Source organism: Eleutherodactylus coqui, chromosome 3, assembly GCF_035609145.1.
Source record: "Eleutherodactylus coqui strain aEleCoq1 chromosome 3, aEleCoq1.hap1, whole genome shotgun sequence".
In the NCBI taxonomy this organism is placed as follows: Eukaryota; Metazoa; Chordata; class Amphibia; order Anura; family Eleutherodactylidae; genus Eleutherodactylus; species Eleutherodactylus coqui.
In genome coordinates this window covers 50,086,371-50,109,218 of record NC_089839.1, presented here as the reverse complement: position 1 = coordinate 50,109,218, position 22,848 = coordinate 50,086,371, and the positions used below count along the sequence as shown (strand labels likewise).

The 22,848-nt window shown below is 44.1% G+C and overlaps 1 protein-coding gene across 1 annotated transcript in view; it reads right to left on the bottom strand.

The window, feature by feature from the left end:
- HAAO (3-hydroxyanthranilate 3,4-dioxygenase) overlaps window positions 1–22,848 on the bottom strand; it is a 47,701-nt gene that overhangs the window by 3,173 nt on the left and 21,680 nt on the right. The window contains exons 5-9 of the mRNA XM_066594501.1: window positions 22,583–22,689; window positions 17,347–17,436; window positions 7,745–7,788; window positions 3,126–3,271; window positions 117–185 (exon numbers count right to left, since the gene is read on the bottom strand). Of these exons, the coding sequence (XP_066450598.1) occupies window positions 117–185; window positions 3,126–3,271; window positions 7,745–7,788; window positions 17,347–17,436; window positions 22,583–22,689 (456 nt within the window). The remainder of the gene's footprint in view (window positions 1–116; window positions 186–3,125; window positions 3,272–7,744; window positions 7,789–17,346; window positions 17,437–22,582; window positions 22,690–22,848) is intronic.

The following is a 22,848-nucleotide window of genomic DNA, read 5'->3' as shown; positions in this document are numbered from 1 at the left end:
AGATGGAGGTTTTTCCTCAAACTAATAACAGAACTTCATAATTACATGTCATAAAAATAATTTACTGCAAACCCATCTGATGTATCATTTTATAATACATATATTCTTGCACACACCAGTTGCCAAATCCAAGTGTCCGCATACAATGTGTTCTCTGACATTTCTCCTGCTCCATAGACTGCAACCTGCAATGAAAAGAAAGCAGGTATTTTACATGCAGGGCCTAATCCAGGTTTATGCGGGCCCTTGGGTGACAGAGTCTCAATAAGGCACATGCGGCTATAAATCTGCAGCAGCACATACAATGATCATATAACAGTAGATACCAGCTCTACACAGGTATTTTGCAGAACATATATGTGTTTACAGTACAATTATATCCAGAGATCACAGGTGATGTCCTCTGACTTTTCTTCTGTATCTGTCCCAGACCACCATGATGACTTCTCCCGGCCACAGCTCCTTGCTTTTCCTTCACCCTCCTTATTTACACCTTCACACTAACTCCCCTTCTATAATACCCAAGATAGTATTAATGCCACTTGTGTTACCCCACACAGTAGTGCTATCTCCATTCCCAAAAATTATAGTGACCCTTAAACACTTAGCAAAAATGCATTCTTTTGATCTTCCCTCAGTAATAATACCCCGTTTTGTCTCCATTTAAAAATAATGTCCCGCTTGTGTTTTTTTCAGATCTGCCTGGGTGCTGACGCAGGGCCTGTTTATATGCAAGACTAATGTGCCAGGAGGGGTCGCTAACGAGTTATCATGGATACGACGCCGAGTCTGGTCAAAGCAGTAAAAAAAATACAATTTAATTGGAGAACAGTCAGGGGCGATTTACATGTGCGAGTTCTGTCTGATAGCGATATGGAAAGTAGTGCGTTGGTGTTGATGTATTTATTCACATGAGCGATAATTTCTCTGGCAGAATTGCTGCGTGATTGAGAAATTGCTGCATGTCCTACTTTGGGGCGATTCCTCACAAAGAATCATTACCAAAGGGATCTATAAACAACCTTGCATGCGCATGCAAGTGCCATACGGTTTTCACCATTGAAACTATTGGAAGCACGTGCAACTTTTTCACACGTGTGAAAATCGCAAGTACCTACATACGATGTAATGCGTTTCTTATGCAAATACCTAGAATTGCAAGTTTTAAAATGCGATATCGGTTCGAGAAACTCAGATCAATATTGCACTGTGTGAATGCACCCTAAATGAGAAATTACGACAAGGTTGTAGCTTGAAAGGGTTAACACGTTTCACACAAAAGAACTAATGGTGATGTTGAATATTTCAAGCTCTCATAATTAACCATTATAATTCACTAAACGGTTGTTCACAAATAACCTAGCACACATAATATAAGGAACAAACTCCTAAATAATGCTGGAACCCCTGTCCAAGTGGATCTTTATCATGGTCAATGGGTAAGATAAGCAAGTCCACACAACACTTAGGATATGGCATTGTATGGTAGAGCTCTGTACAGTAAACAGGGATACAGACCGATACCCATTCCCTGTGACTGCCAGGGAAACAGCAAATGTAGCAGTAGATGCTGCCAAGAAATTACTGTATCTCTCTGAAAGAAGTCCGGTGGGGCAGCTGCAGCCACTTAAGTCTTTGCTGTGTGCACATTTACTTGAATAGTCTGGTCTCTGCCCCGTTCCTGATAGGAGATGCTAACAGTCCACTGGTGCCGAGACTTGTCTACTGAAGCTGCTCTGGTGTTGTAGTGTTCCTCTCTCCCTGACTCTGCTACCCTTTGTCCACCCTGTTTCACCCAGTAATTGCCTGAGGTCACTGGTGTCATAGGAAATGCAGGGATGCGGTTGCACCTGGGCCCTGGAGCCTTAGGGGGCCCATAAGGCCTCTCCTCTCCATATAGGGAGCCCAGTACTATGAATAAAGCATTATACTTGGGGGCCCTATAACAGGTTTTGCATTGGGGCCCAGGAGCTTCAAGTTACGCCTCTGACTGAGGTCAACAACAAATGGAGGATCCGTTCTCTTTGAACTGTACCCCAGCTCTCAAAACTGCTCTATGACCAGGGCTAGAAGCTCCACCGACTTCCTGTCTGTGTGTCTATAGAGTTAACATCACCCATAGAACATGATGAAAGCCAGTTCCTTTTGTTGAGCTGCATTCACACCTGCGTTGGGGCTCAGTTTAGGGTTTCCGTCTCTCTGCTCCATCTTTTGGAGGAGAGAAACTGAAATAAAATAGAAAAAAACAGATCAGTCTGTTTCTCCCTATTTATTTCAATGGTGTTTAAAAAAATGGAAAGCAAACAGAAAGGCCTCAGTTTGCTTCCATTCCGGCAGGTTTCAGGTTTTTTTTAACAAAAAACCCGCTGCATACACTTGCTATCTTACCATGTAAAAAATAGAAGCCTAACAGAATGGAAGCGAACTGAAGACTTTCCGTTTTTCTTTAAATCAAATTTAAATCAAAGAGAAAAAAAATTGATTAGCGTTTTTTTCTGTTTCTCCAAAAATGCAGAGAGATGGAAACCCTTAACTGGGCCTTGCCTGGCTTATAAACAACCCTCAATCTAGGTAAAAAGTTTTAAAGGGGTTGTCTGGGTCTGAATTATTGATAACAGAGGCGTAACTTGAAGCTCCCAGGCCCCGATGCAAAACTTGTAACAGGGCCCCCAACTATAATGCTTTACTCATAGTACTGGGCTCCCTATATGGAGAAGAGAGGCTTTATGGGCCCCCTAAGGCTCCTGGGCCCGGGAGCAACCGCATCCCCTGCATCCTCTATAGTTACGCCCCTGATTGATAACCTTATCCTCAGGATAACACAATAATAGTTCAGCCCAGATAACTCCTTTAATTAACTTACTGTCAAAATTCTCCACTCTCCACCCTGCGGCCAGATCTCCACACTGCAGTGCCAAGCAATCTCAATCTTCATTGAAATGGATGGAATGGTGGCATGCATACATCCACCTTACGGACCCGTATTCCGGGGATCATTGGGGGTCCCAACTATCTTACTTTTACTGATCTTAAGGCTAGCCACTATCCTATGGATTGGGGATAATTTTATGCCTTTGGCACAACCCCTTTAAATGAGTTGACTTTTTTCATGCATGATACAATACCTTAGTCTCATAACGATCTTCAACCAAGTTTACATGTTCTTTCCTCTCTATGTCCGTACGGTGAGTATCTAGCCAACTCTGGAAGGAAAACGGTTCCATAACTTTGTCAGTATTTAGCTGGAATGGAAGTTTTCCTGGTATCTGATCTTCAATGAAACAAAACAATGAGAAGTTAGTACTAGGAAGGTGACATCTAAATTAGTTTTCACTCCAGTATTACCTTTGCTTTACAAACTATGAAAGTTTTTCTGCTTAAACCGATTATGTAATGGCCCTTCCAGATGTCGTCCAGTCTAGGCAGATGCAGTAGATTTTATTTGACTTCTTTCCAAAATCAAGAGAGAATGTACATCCCCCCCAAAAATGTATGGCTATGACATGGAAGACATATAAGACTATAAACACTAAGGGCGGCTTCACACGAGCGTGTTTTTGTGCGTACGCACGCACAAAAACTCACTTCTCTTAGAACCAATGCATTCCCTATGGTGTGTGCACATGTACGTGTTTTACAGGTGCGTGCCTGTAAAGATAGGACATGCGTGCACCATGGTCTGCCGGCACCCCTAAATATAAGCCCTTTCCTGAAAAACAACAAAAAATGGTGATAGAAATAAAAATAAAAAAATCTATACTCACCTTTCTTCAGCTTCCGGGGCTCAGCCGCGTCCAGCCAGCTCTTCTCCTGCACTGCTGTGAGGAGTATTCAGCAGATGGGGATTTAAAATCCCCGCCTGCTGAATGGGCTGCCTCTGAGGAATTCATGAATTCATGAATGGGTGAGTGAATACTGCCTCTGATTGGCTGAGTGCTGGGACCAATCAGAGGCAGCTCTCAGCTGTCATTCAATAGCTGAGAGCTGCCTCTGATTAGTCACAGTGCTCAGCCAATCAGAGGCAGCCCATTCAGCAGGCGGGGATTTTAAATACTCCTCATAGCAGTGCAGGAGAAGAGCCGGCAGAAATGTCAGACAGTGGATTGGAAAGAGTTAATTCTTACTTTTTATATGTACTGCTGCAGTATGTGTGAGCTCAATGTATATGCGTCTGGAAGGTAATAGATTGGAATAACTTTATGGTAATCATCGCTCAGCAAAGGTAAAACTAATAATGCAGCTTCCAATCACCAGCATTTTTCATTTTCTGCTCTGCTAATGTTGCACTGATTAAGTGACCTAATATAATCTTACATCCTAATATGTAAGCCAAGCACACTCCGTGGCCATGCATTACATTTAAGACACATCTTACTGCCTGTTCCTGGCTGATTTTTACACTGAACGCACATTTGTCAGTTCTGTCCACAGTATTACAGTATCAGGGCTTAGTCAGACGGGCGTTTTTTGCCGCGATTTGCGCATGCACATGCGTCCGGCGATTTTTTAAAACCATTGCTTCGCAATGGTATCGGACACATGAGCGCTTTTTATGCGCTCGTCCGAAAAATTATAGAACAAAAAATCGCAGATCGCACCTATCTGCGATCTGCAATTCCTGTTCGCTTCTGTATATGCGCTCAATGGGGCTGGCGGCAGCAGCGCCGACCCCATTGAGAACATATAGAAGACAAATCATTCTTCTCTGCCACAGCTGTAACAGCTGTGGCAGAGAAGAACGATGTTTGCCCATTGAATTCAATGGAGCGGCAATACAGCCGCTCCATTGAAAGCAATGGGCTGCCGGCGTGCGCGGGGTTAATTGTCGGGAAGGGGTTAAATATATAAACCCTTCCCTGCAATTCATGCTAAAATGTGTTAAAATACAAAAAAATTGTATACTCACCTTTCCGCTGCAGCCGGAGTCCAGCCGCGGCCGCTGTCAGTTCTCCTGAACTGCTTCTCGGCACTATTCAGCCGGCGGGGCTTTAAAATCCCCGCCTGCTGAATGATCTGCTCTGATTGGTCACAGCCTGACCAATCAGAGGCCGGTTTCACTCACACACCCATTCATGAATTCATGAATGGGTGAGTGACTGCTGCCTCTCAGCGCTGAGCCAATCAGGGGCAGGTCTGACTCACATCCATTCATGAATTCATGAATGGGTGTGAGTGAGGCATGCCTCTGATTGGCTCAGCGCTGAGCCAATCAGGGGGCAGGTCTGACTCACACCCCCTTCACACCCACTGCAGGACGGCTGCCCGGAGCTCCGGCTGCAGGCAGAAGGTGAGTATACAATTTTTTTTTTATTTTAACACATTTTAGGATGAATTGCAGGTAAGGGCTTATATATTTAAGCCCTTACCGACAATTCATCCCGGGCTCGCCCGCAGCGCATTGCTTTCAATGGAGACGGCTGTATTGCCGTCTCCATTGAATGCAATGCGCTGGACAGCTCCGGCCCGTTTCTAATGAAACGCGGCTAGGAGCAGATTTTCGGGCGATTTGCGGGCGACTTGCGCGCACCGGTCACGCAATTTGCGGATGTGCATCCGTCATGCGATCCGCAAATCGCGGCAAAAAACGCCCGTCTGACTAAGGCCTCACTTTGCTATCCCAAATCACGGGTCATCTATTCTTCTCTCTCCCTCTGCAGAGGGATGTCTTGAAATAACCTCTTTTAATTCACATTTGCATAAACCACACCCCTTTTGATGTCCGTTTTGTGAGACAGTCTCACAATAAGCAGGACTGTTGGGAAGCATAGCATTCTTAAAGTCAAGTCATTAATCCCTTGTACTTATGTACATCATGGGATCCCATCGGTACAGCTACTCAACAGCAGGAGTCCAGCGGTTATTGCCCGCCAGGCTTCTGCTATAACCATCAGGTTAAGAGAAACTTTTCATACTGGCCCATAAATAAGCCTATAGGCTTTTTCTTGCACCACACTTTGAGTCATTTCCATGACCTTAGGTGGATGATTTAGGTGTCATTAGATTAGTGACAGCCTCACCACTGCCGTAAAATCATAAAATGTGACTTTGGTACATCGAGTGACCTGTGAGGCAGCTCAAAGTTCCAATGTTAAGTCTATGGGCACACGCCGCTAGGGAGAGTGAACCGTTGCTAAGCTGTGCAAGTGGTACAGAGGACGAGCGGTGAGTGGTGCAGAGAATGAGTGGTGAGTGGTGCAGAGAATGAGTGGTGAGTGGTGCAGAGAATGAGTGGTGAGTGGTGCAGAGGGTGAGCGGTGAGTGGTGCAGAGAATGAGTGGTGAGTGGTGCAGAGGGCGAGCTTTGAGTGGTGCAGAGAATGAGTGGTGCAGAGAATGAGTGGTGAGCGGTGTAGAGGGCGAGCGGTGAGCAAGGAAGAGAGTGAGCGATGAGCGGTACAGAGAATGAGTGGTACAGAAGACGAGTGGTGAGTGATATAGAGAATGACCATTGAGCGGTGCAAAGGGCGAGTGGTGAGCGGTGCAGGGGGAGAGCGGTGAGCGGTGCAGAGGGAGAATGCTGAGCAGTGCAAAGGGAGAGCAGTGAGCGGTGCAGAGAATGAGCAGTACAGAGGATGAGCGGTGAGTGATACAGAGAATGAGTGGTGCAGAGGACAAGCAGTGAGCATTTTGGGGATGAGTGGTAAGCGGTGCAGAGGACGAGCAGTGAGCAGTGTAGAGGACGAGCGGTAAGCGGTGCTAAGGATGAGCAGTGCAGCGCACAAGCATTGCTGACGAGAGGACAGAGAGAGACAAACTACCTATAGATAAGTGTATTGGCAGCTCTGCTAGTGAGAGTGAAACCTTGGTAAGCAAGAACAGGGGTGGGGGAGAGAGAGGGGAGAGCTCTACTACACTACACACTCTTCTACATGCAGCTAGACACACTCCGATCTGCTACGTGCAGCTACGCTCTGCTACATGCAACAAGACACACACCGCTCTGCTGTGCGCAGCTAGACACTCTCTGCTCTGCTACGCGCAGCTAGACACACTCCGCTCTGATATGAGTAGATATACACTCATCTCTTCTACGTGCAGGCATATACACCTGGCTCTTGTACACGCAGGTGAATACCCTCAGCTCTGCTACGTGTAGCTATATGCACTGAGCTCTGCTACGTGCAGCTACATGCACTGAGCTCTGCTACATGCAGGTAAATGCACTCAGCTCTGCTACATGCAGCTATATACACTCAGTTCTGTTACACGTAGGTATACACACTCAGCTCTGCTACATACAGGTATAGGCTTAGTCCTGCTACATTCTCTGTGACTGTATTCTCTCTCTTTAGTAGATCCAATCTGTAGAGTATACCAGAGATACAAGATATTACCGCAGGATATATTGAATATACTGGAGGTTCCACAGTAACATATATTATACTAAGTGGTGTAATATACCGACATGTAATATACACTAATTGACTGTTGCCATGTCCCCAAAATGTGGAAGACCAAGCCGTGGACGGCGAACAGTTCAAGCTGAATCCTCAGCTCGATAGTTCTTAACCCTTTGCAATCCAATTTTGGATTCAGGGTTTCCTAGGGGGCTTTCTCTTTCTGCCATTACACAATGGCGCCATCTGCTGGCTAGAGCCATTACTGCAGTATTAGACATGCTGGAAAGGCCCCCGACAACAGAGCAGCCAGTAATATACAGTAAGTAATACCCTGCTGGACGTCTTCTAATATCGGAGCTGTACAGCCTTCAATAAGGCCTTCAATCTGTCATACACCATTATTACCTGGATCAGGTTTTCCCGTTTTATATTGTTTTGAGTTGTGAAATCTAAAATGGAAAACATTAAAAAAGATATATTATTAGTATTTTATGTAGTAATTACATTGTTTATAGTTATATTGATAGAAGAAACTGACTGCATTGTGAATAACAGATTTGTCTTGTGAACGGATAGAGAGCTTCTTAAAAAGAAAGTTGTAGAATTAGCGACACCTGCAGGTAAAAGGGGGGTACTACATTCAAAAAAACTTTCATAAGTTCAGTACAAGTGCAATTTGTAATTAAAAAGTGATATAACAGAGTTAAAAGTATAGAACTGATCAAAGAGGGGTTATACAGTTACGGTTGGTAGATTAAACTGTCTGTGTGGTTTGTATAAATATAAGAATTAATGATTTATCGATTGTCTCAAAAATTACATCTGTCAGGCTAATCAAGATTGGTGGAATCATAGTGGCCCTTGATCTTGCCCAGCATATGTGTTTTGGGGGGTTGGCACCCTTATCGAACCCTTCGTTCAGTGAGAACTATAATTTCTAATGCATTTCATTTTTTTTTAATCAAATCTCGTTTTTTTAGAGACCAACAAAGATTTACATAACAGAAAAGCTATCTTTTCTCCTTAGGGAGAGCACCTCGACAGTGAGTGAGGAGACTCAAAAGGCCATTCATGCTCCTCTGGGTAATATGCAAATAAGGGAGATGGAATAACACCTCCACAGTGCCATCTATTGGAAGGCAGCATTCCTTCAATCCAAAATTAGACTCTTTGGCTTTGCTTTGAATTCGCAGTCATCGTTACAAAGCTTGTATAAAGAGTCTAACTTTGGCTTGAAGGAATGCTGCCTTCCAATAGGTGGCGCTGTGGAGGTGTTATTCCATCTCCCTTATTAACAGAAAAGTGTGTTACATAACATAACAAAAAACATCCGTCACAGATGTTTGCAGGGAAAAAAAAAAATTAAGAAGAATAATGATCATAGCTGATTTTACATCTTATTTGCTATACTCTGTGCCATGTGTGGCTTCCCCTTTGCAAACCTCAGACCCCGAAGGAATTGCATGCTTCCACGTCATCAAGGTGACCATGATTTAAGAAAAGCATCACGAGACCACGTTTCCCAGCTGGACAGTTCTTCTAGGCGACAAATCTGAGACACTCTGATGTTGTGAGTGTATCTTTATTTAACCATTTCATGGGTATCAGTAGCTTTGAGGCACTAATGAGGAGCGCATGCAGGTGCTTCTTGCCCAACTCAGACACGTTCACAAGGACTATCTCGGGGGTGAGAGTCAAATTCGTCTTTAATATCTCATTTGTGTTACATATATCATTCACCTTGAATTCAATCTGAGCCCAGAATTCCTTAATAGTGGGGCAACTCGTGTGGTGCAGAGTGTTAGGGCAGCAGAAATGCAGCCCTAAGCTCTCACTCACGACCTGAAGGTTGCAAGTTCAATCCCTCCATGATTCAGGTAGCCGTCTCAAGGTTGACTCGGCCTTCCATCCTTCCGAGGTCGGAAGTACCCAGCTTGGTGGGGGGTAATAAATAAAAATGACCTGAAAGCGCTGCGGAATAAGTTGGTGCTATACAAATACCAAGATTTATTTTATTTATTTATATATAGAGCATTGTTCCTTTTCCTTGTCCACACGGCCAATAATTATCTGAGATGTCCTGGTGCATTTTTTGCTATTGTGTGGGGTGTTCTCAACCAACTAGTGATTATTTTGTATGTGTTTTCTTGAAAGGTCACACATCTTGAGAAACTGTGTGATCTGGTCCAGATTTGGTTTGTTTCGGATGTGGAGAGTTCCCTATCAAGCTCTCTTTTCCCATATAACATGGTTTCTTAGGAGCCCATTCTGATAACAATTTGGCATAAAAGATCGAAACTATTTTTTGGAGTCGCGATTTTGAAAAAAGAACAGTCTCATACCATGTCAGGTGGCTGGAAACCTTGTAAGCTTTCAGAAATGAGAGACTGTTCGATTTAAAATGTAACACCGAAAGCTTAATAGATGGTAAGTATTCTTGTAGAGACTGGAAAGGAGGTATAGTTTCTCTCTGAGGACATCACCTATATGGATACCTCCAAGCACGTGCCAAGTTCTTCATAATCTCTTCTGCTAATTGCTTATATGGTTAACCTATATGTGGCCATATCAGTTCTGTATGAAGATGCAGCTGAATTGCTTGGCGGTGTAAGGCCACATCCATCTCTGTGAGCATAATATTCATATCTACAACGGAGCAAGGCTTTGGCAGTTTGGTAGTTTAATACGTTTTTTAATTCATTTCTTGGGTCTGCTAGTTGGATTTGTGCCTCTGCAGCTAGTGATTTCTTATGTTTTCTCTAAAGAAGCTATTTTCGAGAGAATACCTGAGATTTGGGCCATACGGGGTTCTTTCTTATGTGCTCCCAGAGAGATGAATTCCCCTCACATATATGCTTTATGGGCCCTCCAAATCGCTGTGCTACTTACTGATGGATCTTGGTTATTTTTTATTTAAAGGTTTATCTTCTTGCTTAATTTGTCAAAGGTATCTTGGATATCTATAAGAGTCTTGTTTAATTTCCATGTCCATTCATTCTCTAACAGTTCAGGTAAAGACTTCTTGAGGTACACCGATGCGTGATCTGAGATATTTCCTATGGAAGAGTCGACCACATTCTGAATATTATTATCACTTACAAAAATGTAGTCGATTCTCTGGTAGGTTTTGGCACACCTAAGAAAAAGGGGTAAAATCTAGATTGTTCGCATGCAGTGTACGCCAGATTCCACTAAGTCGAGATCTGTCAGGACTTGGTGTAAACTTTTCAAGGCCCTGAATGGCGTGTCATGCCTAGTAGTTCTGGAGGAATCCATTAAAGGGTTAAGGACAGTGTTCATGTCTCCTCCTTCAAATAGGGTTCCTTCTCTATATGCTGCAACTTTCCCCCAGTATATATTTCAGCCATAGGATGGTACCTTTGTTGAGCACACTTAAATTACAAAGTTGTCCTTTCAAAAGTATATATCGACCGTCCTGGTCAATTACAGAATTCTTACATACAAAGGGAGTATTTCTCTTGAAGCCGATGCTTATGCCCAAAGATGACAAGCCCTCATATGTAGCATGGAACCCCCTGTTGTACCTAACGTGGCTCAGGTTTAGGACATGATTTTTTTTTTACGTGTATTGTCTGAAAACAATCTGCAAAATATTAGAAAAACAAAAATAATGAAGGGAAGTGAAGGGTGGATGGGGGGGAGTACAGGGGAGGACAGAAGGGGAAAGAGCAATGAATGTGAGACAAGTGGAGGGGAGGAGAAAGGAAAGAAAAATGGAATTCCTGATTGGAAGAACTCCTACAGCCATAATTTAAACGTATTCAAATAAAAATTGAGCAATTTGCCTTTTGCATAAAAGAAAAAAACATATAGCTGGAGAAATACGGAATGGTTACTCAAAAGATGAGTATCAAGAGAAATGTAATTAGTGAGTCCCAAACAATGACTTTGATGCATACAGCTTCTTAGTCCCATAGGAAACAGAACAGATCTGAGATGTAAAAAACACTCTCTGATGTCAAGCACCACATAGTTCTGACAATTGAACATCCTATTTACATGTCTGCTAATAGTCCTGCATGTTTCTTGGACTTAGGTGACTTGTTCTTCTGGACCTGGGTCCAGGAGGAAGATGAAGGTAAGTTTGGCCATTCCTCCACTTCTGAAATCCACAGCCAAGAGTACACTTTAAGTGGGTGGATGTCCAGTGTTTCCCAGTAAACCTCAGTTTTCTGAGGTTGACTCTTTTGCCATTGTTTGTGAAGCTGAGGCCAAAAAGGGAATGCTCACCTATAGGGGATATTCATCTCTCTCAACTTGTGATCGGTTTTAGGAGCTTGTTCTTAAATAAAGTACCGTGTTTTCCCTAAAATAAGACCCTTTCGTATATTCATTTTTGTCCCAAAAGAGGCACTAGGTCTTATTTTCAGTGGTGTCTTAGATTTACCTAGCAGGCTCGGTCCAGGTCCCTCCCGCTGCTCTCCGCAGCGCTAACGTGCTGAGCTGCAGTATTGATTGGCCAATTCATAAATCCCGCCTCCACAACGCGATGGCTGTGATTGAGTCTTCGACCAATGCTCAAATGATCAATGCAGTGCTAGATGAACCAATCACATTAGTTCATGAAGCGCTGCATTGATTGGTTCTCGAGCACTGCTTAGCCAATCAGAGCCATTGCTTTGTGGAGGTGAACCAGGCAGTGATCTTCTGTGGGTGAATGAGGACTGCAGGATGCATGGTGGAGCTCCAGACAGCAGCAGGAAGACCCAGAACGATTCTGCTAGGTAAGTATTCCTTTTTTTAATGTAATGCAACTAGGCATTATTTTCGGAGTAGGGCTTATATTTCTAGCCTCTCCAAAAATCCCCCACAATAAGGGTAGGGCCCATTTTCAGGGTTCGGTCTTATTTACACGGAAACAGGGTAGTAGCAGCCAAGTCCTGATAAATGTGGATATTTTCCCCTTCCCACTGGACCGGACCCTGTTCTCGTGATTTTGTCAGTAACAATTCAGTGTCTGTGCACAGGAGGGCACAAATCACATCCCTTCTAGGGTCAGACGGGGCTGGCAGGGGTCTTAGAACTCTGTGAGCCCTTTCAATAAGGATCTCCATAACACACTGTTGGCCCACTAGATATGTGAAAATGGCTCCCACATTCGTGAGCAGGACGGAGTGATCACCCTCCTCAGGTAAGCCTTTGATTCTTACATTACACCTCCTGCTCCAATTCTCCTGATCCTCCAGGAGTAGGAATGACTGATTTATTTGAGAGTGTTGCAGTATTACTTGGTCTTTTAGAGCGCCACAGAATTTGGCTAGTGATTGCTGGCATTGCTCAAGGGAATCTACCTTTACCCCAATCTGCTTTAATGTCTGATGAATCATTAGCAATAGGGGTTAAGGCAGAAGACAGAGTCTTTTTAAGAAATTCCCTTGATATTGTATGAGAAACTATACTTTTTTCTCTCTGTGCTGCAGTGTCCTCCTCAGAGTCTTCAGAAGAGAAGTTGATCAGTTCCTCTGCTGGCACCATCTTGAGACCATGAGGTGCAGCTGTTTACCTCTGCTTTTTAAAGAATTTATCCATCTCTGGCTGCTGTTTTGATGATGGTGGGAGCTGGAAGGTCTCCCTGCTCTTCTCCTTCAGATTGTGCTTCCCCATCTTGTGTTGCTCAAGTAATAGCTAGGCTAGTTAGGAGCCAGGAGCTTAGAGCTCAGACGTCTTGCATCTACCCACTCAGGCTCCACCCCCCCATGCATTTAATTTTTTATCGACTTTTTTGCATAAACAAAATATGAGCATCTGAATTTTTGGGAGAAATATTGCCTGATGTTGAGATTATACTAACCAACATTTGAATCCCAAACCCTTGGAAATCGTGCTCCTGCCTTAACCAGGAATCCCTCTGAAAATGCCACCAGAAATGCCTCTTTTAAATTTTGCATATATTCTGCCCCTTTTTGGTGAAATTTGCTGAGTGGTCTCAGGAGAAGAATGGCATTTGCAAGTGCACTGAATCCCCACATTATCAAGGACACTTGCTCATTCAAGAATGGAGCTTCTCAGTATGGAATTTAAACATGTGTTTCCAGAGCGCAGCATAAAATCCCATGAAAAGTTTTCCAAGGATCATTTTCAGTGTAAATCCATATTAGATGTGAAAATCTAGTAAACTGAGTGACTTCAATCATACATTGCCAACGTAGTGGGGTTTCCTTGAATAATAGTGTATAAATGGTGTGATCGAGTGCAAAACTCCAGTGAAAAAGAATCCTATGCATGTAAATCGCTCAAAACCCACATGAAGAAAAAACCCTTGTGACATGAAACCTTTAAAACCTAACCTTTTATAAATGTAAATAAAAGGGAAAAAAATATAGAGGGACTAGAGATGAGCGAGTACCAAAATGCTCGGGTGCTCGTTATTCGAGTCGAGTTTTTCGTAATATTCGAGAGCTCTATTCGAGTTACAAACCCCATTGAAGTCAATGGGAGACCCGAGCATTTTTGTATTTGACCCGCCCGGTGTCGAGATATTCATTCATTCATTCATTCATTCACTCTCTTTCTCTCCCTCTCTCTCCCTCCCCTACTCCTCCCTCCCCTACTCCTCCCTCCCCCTCCCTCTCCCTCCTTCTCCCTCCCTCTCTCTCCGTCTCCCTCCCTCTCCCTCCCCCTCCTTCCCTCTCTCTCCCTCTCCCTCCTTCTCCCTCCCTCTTCCTCCCTCTCCTTCCCTCTCTCTCTCCCTCTCCCTCCCTCTCCTTCCCTCTCTCTCTCCCAGCAAGCCACATGCTGCTGTGGACGTGCGGATGCTGGCACGTCACAGCAGGAAGTGGTAATGTGGTGAGGGGTCAAAATGGGAGGGATCGAACTCGGCATGGTACTCGCTTGAGTAACGAGCACCATCCAGTATGCTAATACTCAAACGAGCATGTTCGTTCAACTTTAAGTGGGCTCAATATTTGCCCATGTGGTTTACTCTACCTAATCAGAGTATCCACCCTGAAATGGGTAAACATAATCCTGAACCTTTCCCTAATATTCCCTAAACTAAAAAGGGAGTCATTGGGATGGGTCGCGAGAATAGTTGCTACACTGTATAGCTTGGTCAGATTTGAATTTAAAATTTTCAAATATAAATTTAGATTAACATAAAGCCCAATTATTCTAAATACTGTAATGCAAGTATCAAAATAAAAACCCACTAATAATACAGGGAGCTAAAAAATATGTAACGCATAATAAACACTATATTTCAAATATGTATACTGCATCCACTACCAGATAGAGCACATACATTGCACGTAATTCGCAAAAAGGAAAAAAATTGATCTCATCCAGCCATATAACAGATGAATACTATAATCAAGTCTGTATTTAGGTTTTCTTCATGTGAACTATGGTTAGTGGACTAGTCAACCTGATACATTTCCACTGTATGTGGCAACAGGTTAATGGGGGAGAAATCTCAAAATGCTCAAAATGACAACAGTCAATCTAAGATACTGTGGACTACAAGTACAGACACAATACTAAAACTGGGTGGCCATATGATGTAACTACACTTCACTACTTATATACTAAAAGGAATTGGGATACAATTATTACTTGGGTGGCAGTGGTCCACGGTATCCTTGATGAACAGCTGTCATTTTGAGATTCCTCCCTGATGAACCTGTTGTCACATAAAAGGGAAACACATTGTATGGGTTAGATTTTCTTCATGCATGTGAATTATGATAAGTGGACTAAATATAGGGAAAGGTTCTTGATCAGGGTCACCCTTTTCAGGACGGATACTCTGATTAGGTAGGCCCACCCTATATTTTTCATTTTTATTTGCATTTATTAAAGGTTAAGTTTTTAAAGGTATAATATGATATAAGTTTTTTACTTTAATGATGATGACCCTTGAATTTATCTAGGAATCAGGTTGTTTTTGTGGTAAAAAATGTAAACAGCTCATCAACTAAAACAGTCATAGGAGAATGTCAAGATCCATTCTGATGAGCAGTCAAGCAAATTGTAATTGAATACAATGCTGATGGTTAAACTAACATTTTGGAATGTACAGCTCATCGCTCCTTAGCACATATGGACTATAACAGCACATGACCAGTTTCAGCGGCATTGCTGTCTAAGATAAACAAAAAAAGTGAGACTCCAGTGGGTAAAAGAGCGCAAAACATGTGCCACTGAGCAGTGGAAAAATTTTGACTGGTCAGATGAATCCAGATTCCTGTTATACCATGGTGATGGGAAAGTAAGAATTTGGTAATAGCAGCATGAATGGATGACCCCTTCCTGTTAGCATGTCAGTACCTCCACATAATTTGTGACAAGGGTAAGAATTGATCCTGTCCAAATGGGCCAGTATTTCGGCAAAATGATTTCAACGCCTAGTTGTATCTATACCATGATGATCATGCTGTAGTCATGAAGGCCAAAGGGGGTCCAATGCGCTACTAGATGGGTGTCTTTAACGAGGGTTTCTTTTTGCTTCCGTTCCATTAAGGTTTTCATTTGCCAGATGGAAAATAACGCTGCATACTGCACTATTTTCCTGTCCAAAAAAAGTAAACCTAAAAAGAATGGAAACAAACAGAAACCTTTCCATTTGTGTTTCGTTTTTTTTTTTTTTTTTAAACCCCAGTGAATCAATTGCGGGAAAAAAAAAACGGATCACTTTACTTGTTTTTTTTTTTCCGGTTCTCTGCTCTAAAAACAGAACAGAGATGGAAACCCTAAAGTGAGCCCTAACGTAGGCATGAATTCACCCTTAGGCCTTAGTCAGACGGGCGTTTTTAGCCGCGATTTGCGCATGCGCATGCGTCCGGCGATTTTTTAAAACCATTGCTTTGCAATGGTATCGGACACATGAGCGCTTTTTATGCGCTCGTCCGATAAATTATAGAACAAAAAATTGCAGATCACACCTATCTGCGATCTGCGATTCCTGTTCTCTTCTCTATATGCGCTCAATGGGGCCGGCGGCAGCAGCGCCGACCCCATTGAGAACATATAGAAGACAAATCATTCTTCTCTGCCACAGCTGTAACAGCTGTGACAGAGAAGAATGATGTTTGCCCATTGAATTCAATGGAGCGGCAATACAGCCGCTCCATTGAAAGCAATGGGCTGCTGGCGTGCGCGGGGTGAATTGTCGGGAAGGGGTTAAATATATAATCCCTTCCCTGCAATTCATCCTAAAATGTGTTACAATAAAAAAAAATGGATACTCACCTTTCCGCTGCAGCTGGAGTCCAGCCGCGGCCGCTGTCAGTTCTCCTGAACTGCTTCTCGGCACTATTCAGCCAGCGGGGCTTTAAAATCCCCGCCTGCTGAATGATCTGCCTCTGATTGGTCACAGCCCTGACCAATCAGAGGCTGAAAACACTCACACACCCATTCATGAATTCATGAATGGGTGAGTGACTGCTGCCTCTCAGCGCTGAGCCAATCAGGGGCAGGTCTGACTCACATCCATTCATGAATTCATGAATGGGTGTGAGTGAGGCATGCCTCTGATTGGCTCAGCGTTGAGCCAATCAGGGGGCAGGTCTGACTCACACCCCCTTCACACCCACTGCAGGACGGTCGCTCGGAGCTCCGGCTGCCGGCAGAAGGTGAGTATACAATTTTTTTTTATTTTTACACATTTTAGGATGAATTGCAGGTAAGGGCTTATATATTTAAGCCCTTACCGACAATTCATCCCGGGCTCGCCCGCAGCGCATTGCTTTCAATGGAGACGGCTGTATTGCCGTCTCCATTGAATGCAATGCGCTGGACAGCTCCGGCCCGTTTCTAATGAAACGCGGCTAGGAGCAGATTTTCGGGTGATTTGCGGGCGACTTGCGCGCACCGGTCACGCGATTTGCGGATGCGCATCCGTCATGCGATCCGCAAATCGCGCGAAAAAACACCCGTCTGACTAAGGCCTCACACAAACTAACATATCATGGGCAACCAAAACATCTAAGAAAACAGCACATCTACCACATAGTACAAAGCATATAAAGCACATTAGATGGCAGACTTACTCTTTTATTATTGGTGCGATCTCTACTCCAAGATCTTTACAGTGAAACCACTTTTCGTATAAAACTTCGGTCGAGTTGTCCACGTAAAACCTTTCAAAAGAAAAGCGGAGTCTAATGGATTTTTTGAGGTAATAAAAAGCAGGACAGGAAACCGTAACTTAACCTCATTTAGACAGAATTGTATGTGAAACCTAAAACGTGGCTATATTGCAGCTGTCTAACTTTGAGGAGTGTCGAAATATGCCACTTGGAAATGATCCGCAAACTGCTGTTACAGGGGTGTGTTCACACATTGCTGATTTGCTGCAGATTTTGTCACAGATTTTGGCGCAGATCTGCAGCAGATTTCACCCCTTCAGTTTAACGGTTAATCTACTTTATGCAAGTATAAGGCTGGGTTCACACTAGGCGTATTGCCGTCAGAAATCCCGCGGTTTGGCCGCAGCCGAAACCGCGAGATTTCCGACGGGAGAACCGCCGCGGAAAAACCTGCGGCGGATTTGAAGTGGACTGGCCGCTCGCTCTTCCGCTGCGGCTGGCGCTCCCATAGAGGAGAGCGCGGCCGCAGCGGAAGTAAACAATAAATAGACATGCTGCATCTTTTGAAACCATGGCTGCGGTCGCCGCAGCCGCGGTTTCAGCCAGACTTATCGCAGCGGATTAGCCGTCCCGTGCGGACGAGATTTCTGAGAAACCTCGTCCACATGGCTGGCTAATCCCGAGATTAGCAGCCGCAGGCAGATTTGCCGCGGCAAAATTCTGCGCGGAATTTCCGTGGCAAATCCGCCCTGTGTGAATGCAGCCTTAAATGCAACTAAAAGGGCGAAAACTGTTGCAGATTTACATCAACATATGCATCAAAATTCACATCAAACCAACAATGTGTGAACCCACTGTAAATGGGGTGTCACCTTTGTCATAAAAGAATACCAGACAATGTAAATGGGTTGTCACGAGAGATGAGCGAGCGTACTCGGTTCGGGTGTTTTTGCACTAGAGCACCGCTTTTTCCAAGTAACTGACTACTCGGACAAAAAGATTCGGGGGGCGCCGGGGGTGAGCGGGGGGTTGCAGAGGGGAGTGGGGGGGGGGGGGGGAGAGCTCCCCCCTGTTCCCCACTGCTACCCCCCGCTCCACCACGCCGCCCCCCAAATCTTTTCGTACGGGTAGTCAGTTGCTCAGAAAAAGCGGTGCTCGAGTCCAAAAACACCCGAACCGAGTACGCTCGCTCATCTCTAGTTGTCACCTTTGTCATAAAAAATAACCAGACAATGTAAAAGGGGATGTGGTTTGGGGTTATGGTTATGGACTTAGTTTATCATCATGCATGTTTTAACCTCCATTATTCTAGTGGCTGCAACTGCTAATTGTGTCCTCCTCAGTGGCCCCAATACAAACAGGGCTCCCAGCAATGGCCCCAATAGAAACAGGGCCCTCATCAGTGACCTCAATAGTAACAGGGCCCTCAGCAGTGGTCCCAACAGTAACAGGGCCCTCAGCAGTGGTCCCAATAGAAACAGGGCCCTTATCAGTGACCTCAATAGCAACAGGGCCCTCAGCAGTGGTTGCAATAGTAATAGGGCCCGCAGCAGTAGTCCCAATAGTAACAGGGCCCTCAGCAGTGGTTCCAATTGTAACAGGGCCATCAGCGTGGTCTCAATAGTAACAGGGCCCTCAGCAATGGTCCCAATAGTAACATGGCCTTCAGCAATGGTCCCAACAGTAACAGGGCCCTCAGCAGTGGTCCCAATAGAAACAGGGCCCTCATCAGTGACCTCAATAGTAGCAGGGCCCTCAGCAGTGGTCGCAATAGTAACATGGCCCTCAGCAGTGTTCCCAACAGTAACAGGGCCTTCAGCAGTATTCCCAATAGTAACATGGCCCTCAGCAGTAGTCCCAATAGTAACAGGGCCCTCAGCAGTAGTCCCAATAGTAACATGACCCTAAGCAGTGGACCAAATGCTAACAGGGCCCTCAGCAGTGACTTCAATAGTAACAGGGCCATCAGCAACAGGGAACTCAGCAGTAGTCCCAATAACAACAGCACCCTCAGTAGTGGTCTGAATAGTAACAAGCCACTCAGCAGTAGTCCCAATAGTAACAGTGCCCTCAGCAATGGCCCCAAATGTGCCAGCGCCTTTAGCAGTGGCTCCAATATTAACAGCACCCTCAGTAGTGGTCCCAATAGTAATAATGCCCCCAGTAGTGGCCCCAGTAGTAATAGGGTCCCCCTTCACCCTGAACCTCTGGCCAGGCAGCAACCACACATTATCAAGTATTTCACTTACTCACTTTCTCTCTCTGTAGCTGCTGTACATCCGCAGCTACTGTAACCAGAGGCTGTGACCCTTGATCTCTCCCTCCAACGCCTGCTGCTGCATGCCCTGTACATATGGCAGATGCTGGGGGAAGAGGTTAAGCAGCGCCAGATGAATGGGAGCTAGAGAGAAAGAAAGTGAGCGAGTTAAATGCTAGGTAATGTAGGGTTGCTTCTCGGTTGGAGGTACTCTCAGACAGCAATTTTTTACTGCCGATTAATACGGCTGGTAAAAAATAAATACTGGCCTTTCAACTTAATTACCGGCCAGGACAGTGAGCTACTGGTCGGGTGGCAACCCTAACCCTAAAGCTCTATTTTATACTTGGTCTTCTATGGCAGGATACTCCGGATTCCTCAACATGGCATGCAGTCTGTGGTCGCACACTGTAGAGGGAAGAAATATGGGAACAGCACTTGCAGTATGTCAGTATTAATAGAGCTCCAACACCTATAAAGATCTGTTATGTAATTACAGTGGACATTGACTTGTATGGCGCCCCCTGATTTATGTATGTGCCCCTGTATATTGGTGGCACATACTAACATGCTGGTAGTAGGAAAGTGGCACTGTAATCATTATCATGTCATTGGAAAACATTCAAGTAATCCAAGCAATGTCTTATCAATTCTGCTACAACTTTTGGGCATTGTTGTTTTGCCAAATAGCCTTAGGCTTAAAGAGATATTCCAGGCAGAAATATTTCTCACCTATCTAATGGATACGTGATACAGATGTAGCAAAGTTTTGTGCCATAGTTTACTTACCTGCTCAATGGCTTTTCAATTGTATTTTTTTATTATGCCATGATAATATAATAGCTTTTCAATGGCTTGACAACTATGGCAACACAATATAACAGTCATGTTAAACTTTGTTACATCTGTAAACACTAGACTGGTAGGGTCCAACACTGGGACTCCTACAGGGGACACCTATCATGCAGTCCACTAGAGCTGCAAAAGTACAAATAGAAGGAGTTTGAATAGAGCAACGCTCAAGCATGGGCCTATTGCTCCATTCAGAGTCTATGGCGCGGAAGGGAATAGCCAAGCACAGCGAGGGTCACTATGATGACAGGCAGCAGAGGCACAATTGGCTTTTGCTATGAATTATAGCCTATGCTTACAGACCAAGTTTATATAGGGAACAAATAGATCTCCCTAAAAAAGATTCCTTAAAGGGTTTGTTACATTACAGCTAAGTCCATTCATGAGGCAGCAATTCTGATGGAAGACTGTCTATGTAATTAGACTTGTAATTAGGTCCAACATGTAATATCAACTGATCTTCCCTGTGCTATTGGGGGAATAAAAGAATGCAGGCTATCTATAAGCAGAGAGATGGCGAGGGAAAACTTAGCTAACGTAAATGAATTCAAGTCTCCAGGTCCAGATGAATTACATTTTAGTATGCTGAAGGAAGCAGCAGAGGTGATTGCTGATGCACTCGCCATAATCTTTGAAAATTCCAGGAGACCAGGGAAAGTCCCAGATGATTGGAGAAGGGCAAATGTTGTCCCCATCTTCAAAAAAGGGATGAAGGTGGATCCGGGAAACTATAGGCCTGTGAGCCTGACTTCTATACCAGGAAAGATCTTTGAACAAATTATTAAACAGCATGAATGCAAGTACTTGGATGAGAATGGAGTAAATAACCAGAGCCAGCATGGGTTTGTAACAAACAAGTCATGCCAGACGAATCTAATTTCCTTCTATGACAGAATCACTGACTGGGTTGACCAGGGAAATGCGGTAGCTATTGTATAAAGTGTTTGACAAAGTATGTCATACCATCCTTATTGAAAAAGAGGATCAAATATGGGATTGATAAGGCAACAGTTAGGTGTATGTACACTCAAAAAGTGCTCATAAATGGCTGCACATCCAATTGGAAAAATGTTTCAAGTGGGGTACCACAATGCTCTGTCCTAGGCCCAGTGTTGTTCAATATTTTTATAAATGATCTATATCATAGAATTGTGGGGAAACTGATTAAATTTGCTGACGACACAAAGCTAGAAGGGATAGCTAACACTAGGGAAGAGAGACTGTTGTAACGTGTTGCCATAGTTGTCTCAAGCCATTGAAAAGCTATTATATTATCATGTTACAAAAAGATCTAGGCAAGCTGGAACAGTGGGAGTCGACTAACAGAATGGTATTTGACAAGGAGAAATGTAAAGTCCTACATCTGGGCAAGACAAATAAAAAAGCACATACAGAATAGGAGGAATTGGGTTAAGCAGCAGCACATGTGAAAAAGACCCCCTTTTACCTTTGCCAATTTTTTGGGTGACAAAGGTAGCAACCCAACATGTAACACATGGACAGCTCCAGAATGGTAGATGCTCTTATAGAGTGGTTTTCCATTTGGATTTATAGAGGAGGGAGTCCTAGGCTCAGAACCCCTCTATAATATCGACAGGGGAGATCTTGATTAGAGATGAGCGAGTATACTCGCTAAAGGCAATTACTCGAGCGAGCATTGCCTTTAGCGAGTATCTCCCCCGCTCGAGACAGAAGGTGCGGGTGACGGCGCGGGGGAGCGGTGAGTAGCTGCTGTCAGCAGGAGGGAGCGGGAGGGAGAGAGATCTCCCCTCTGTTCCGCCCCGCTCTCCCTCGCAGCTCCGTGCCCACTGCCGAAACCCGAACCTTCCGTCTCGAGCGGGGGAGATACTCGCTAAAGGCAATGCTCGCTCGAGTAATTGCCTTTAGCAAGTATACTTGCTCATCTATAGTCTTGATTAAACACCCCCTGTAAAGTTAGATACCAATATTTCAGCATTGTATTCATAAACGGAAAAGATCTAGACAGCACAGAATTAAAGTTGCATTGCTTAATAAAATACAAACATGTTACTGGTAATCGCCATGTGAAACTATCATTTAGGGTATGATTGTAAGAATAACATTTACCTCAAGCCATCTAATTCTGCATCTGATCGCCTCCTCTCAAACACAAGCCCCACCGTGTGTGCAAATCTTTGCGGAGAATGCGGTATCCGAGCAGGAAGCAGAAACATCTGCCCAGACAGAATGTGTTATTGTAGGAGACACAGCGCCAAAATAAAGAATTATCTGCATAGTAATCCACGGTTATTCCTCACACATGACTATTATTCTCTACTGTAATTACAGAGGCCGGATGCGTGAAAAAAGACATGTCAGATGTCTTGCAGATG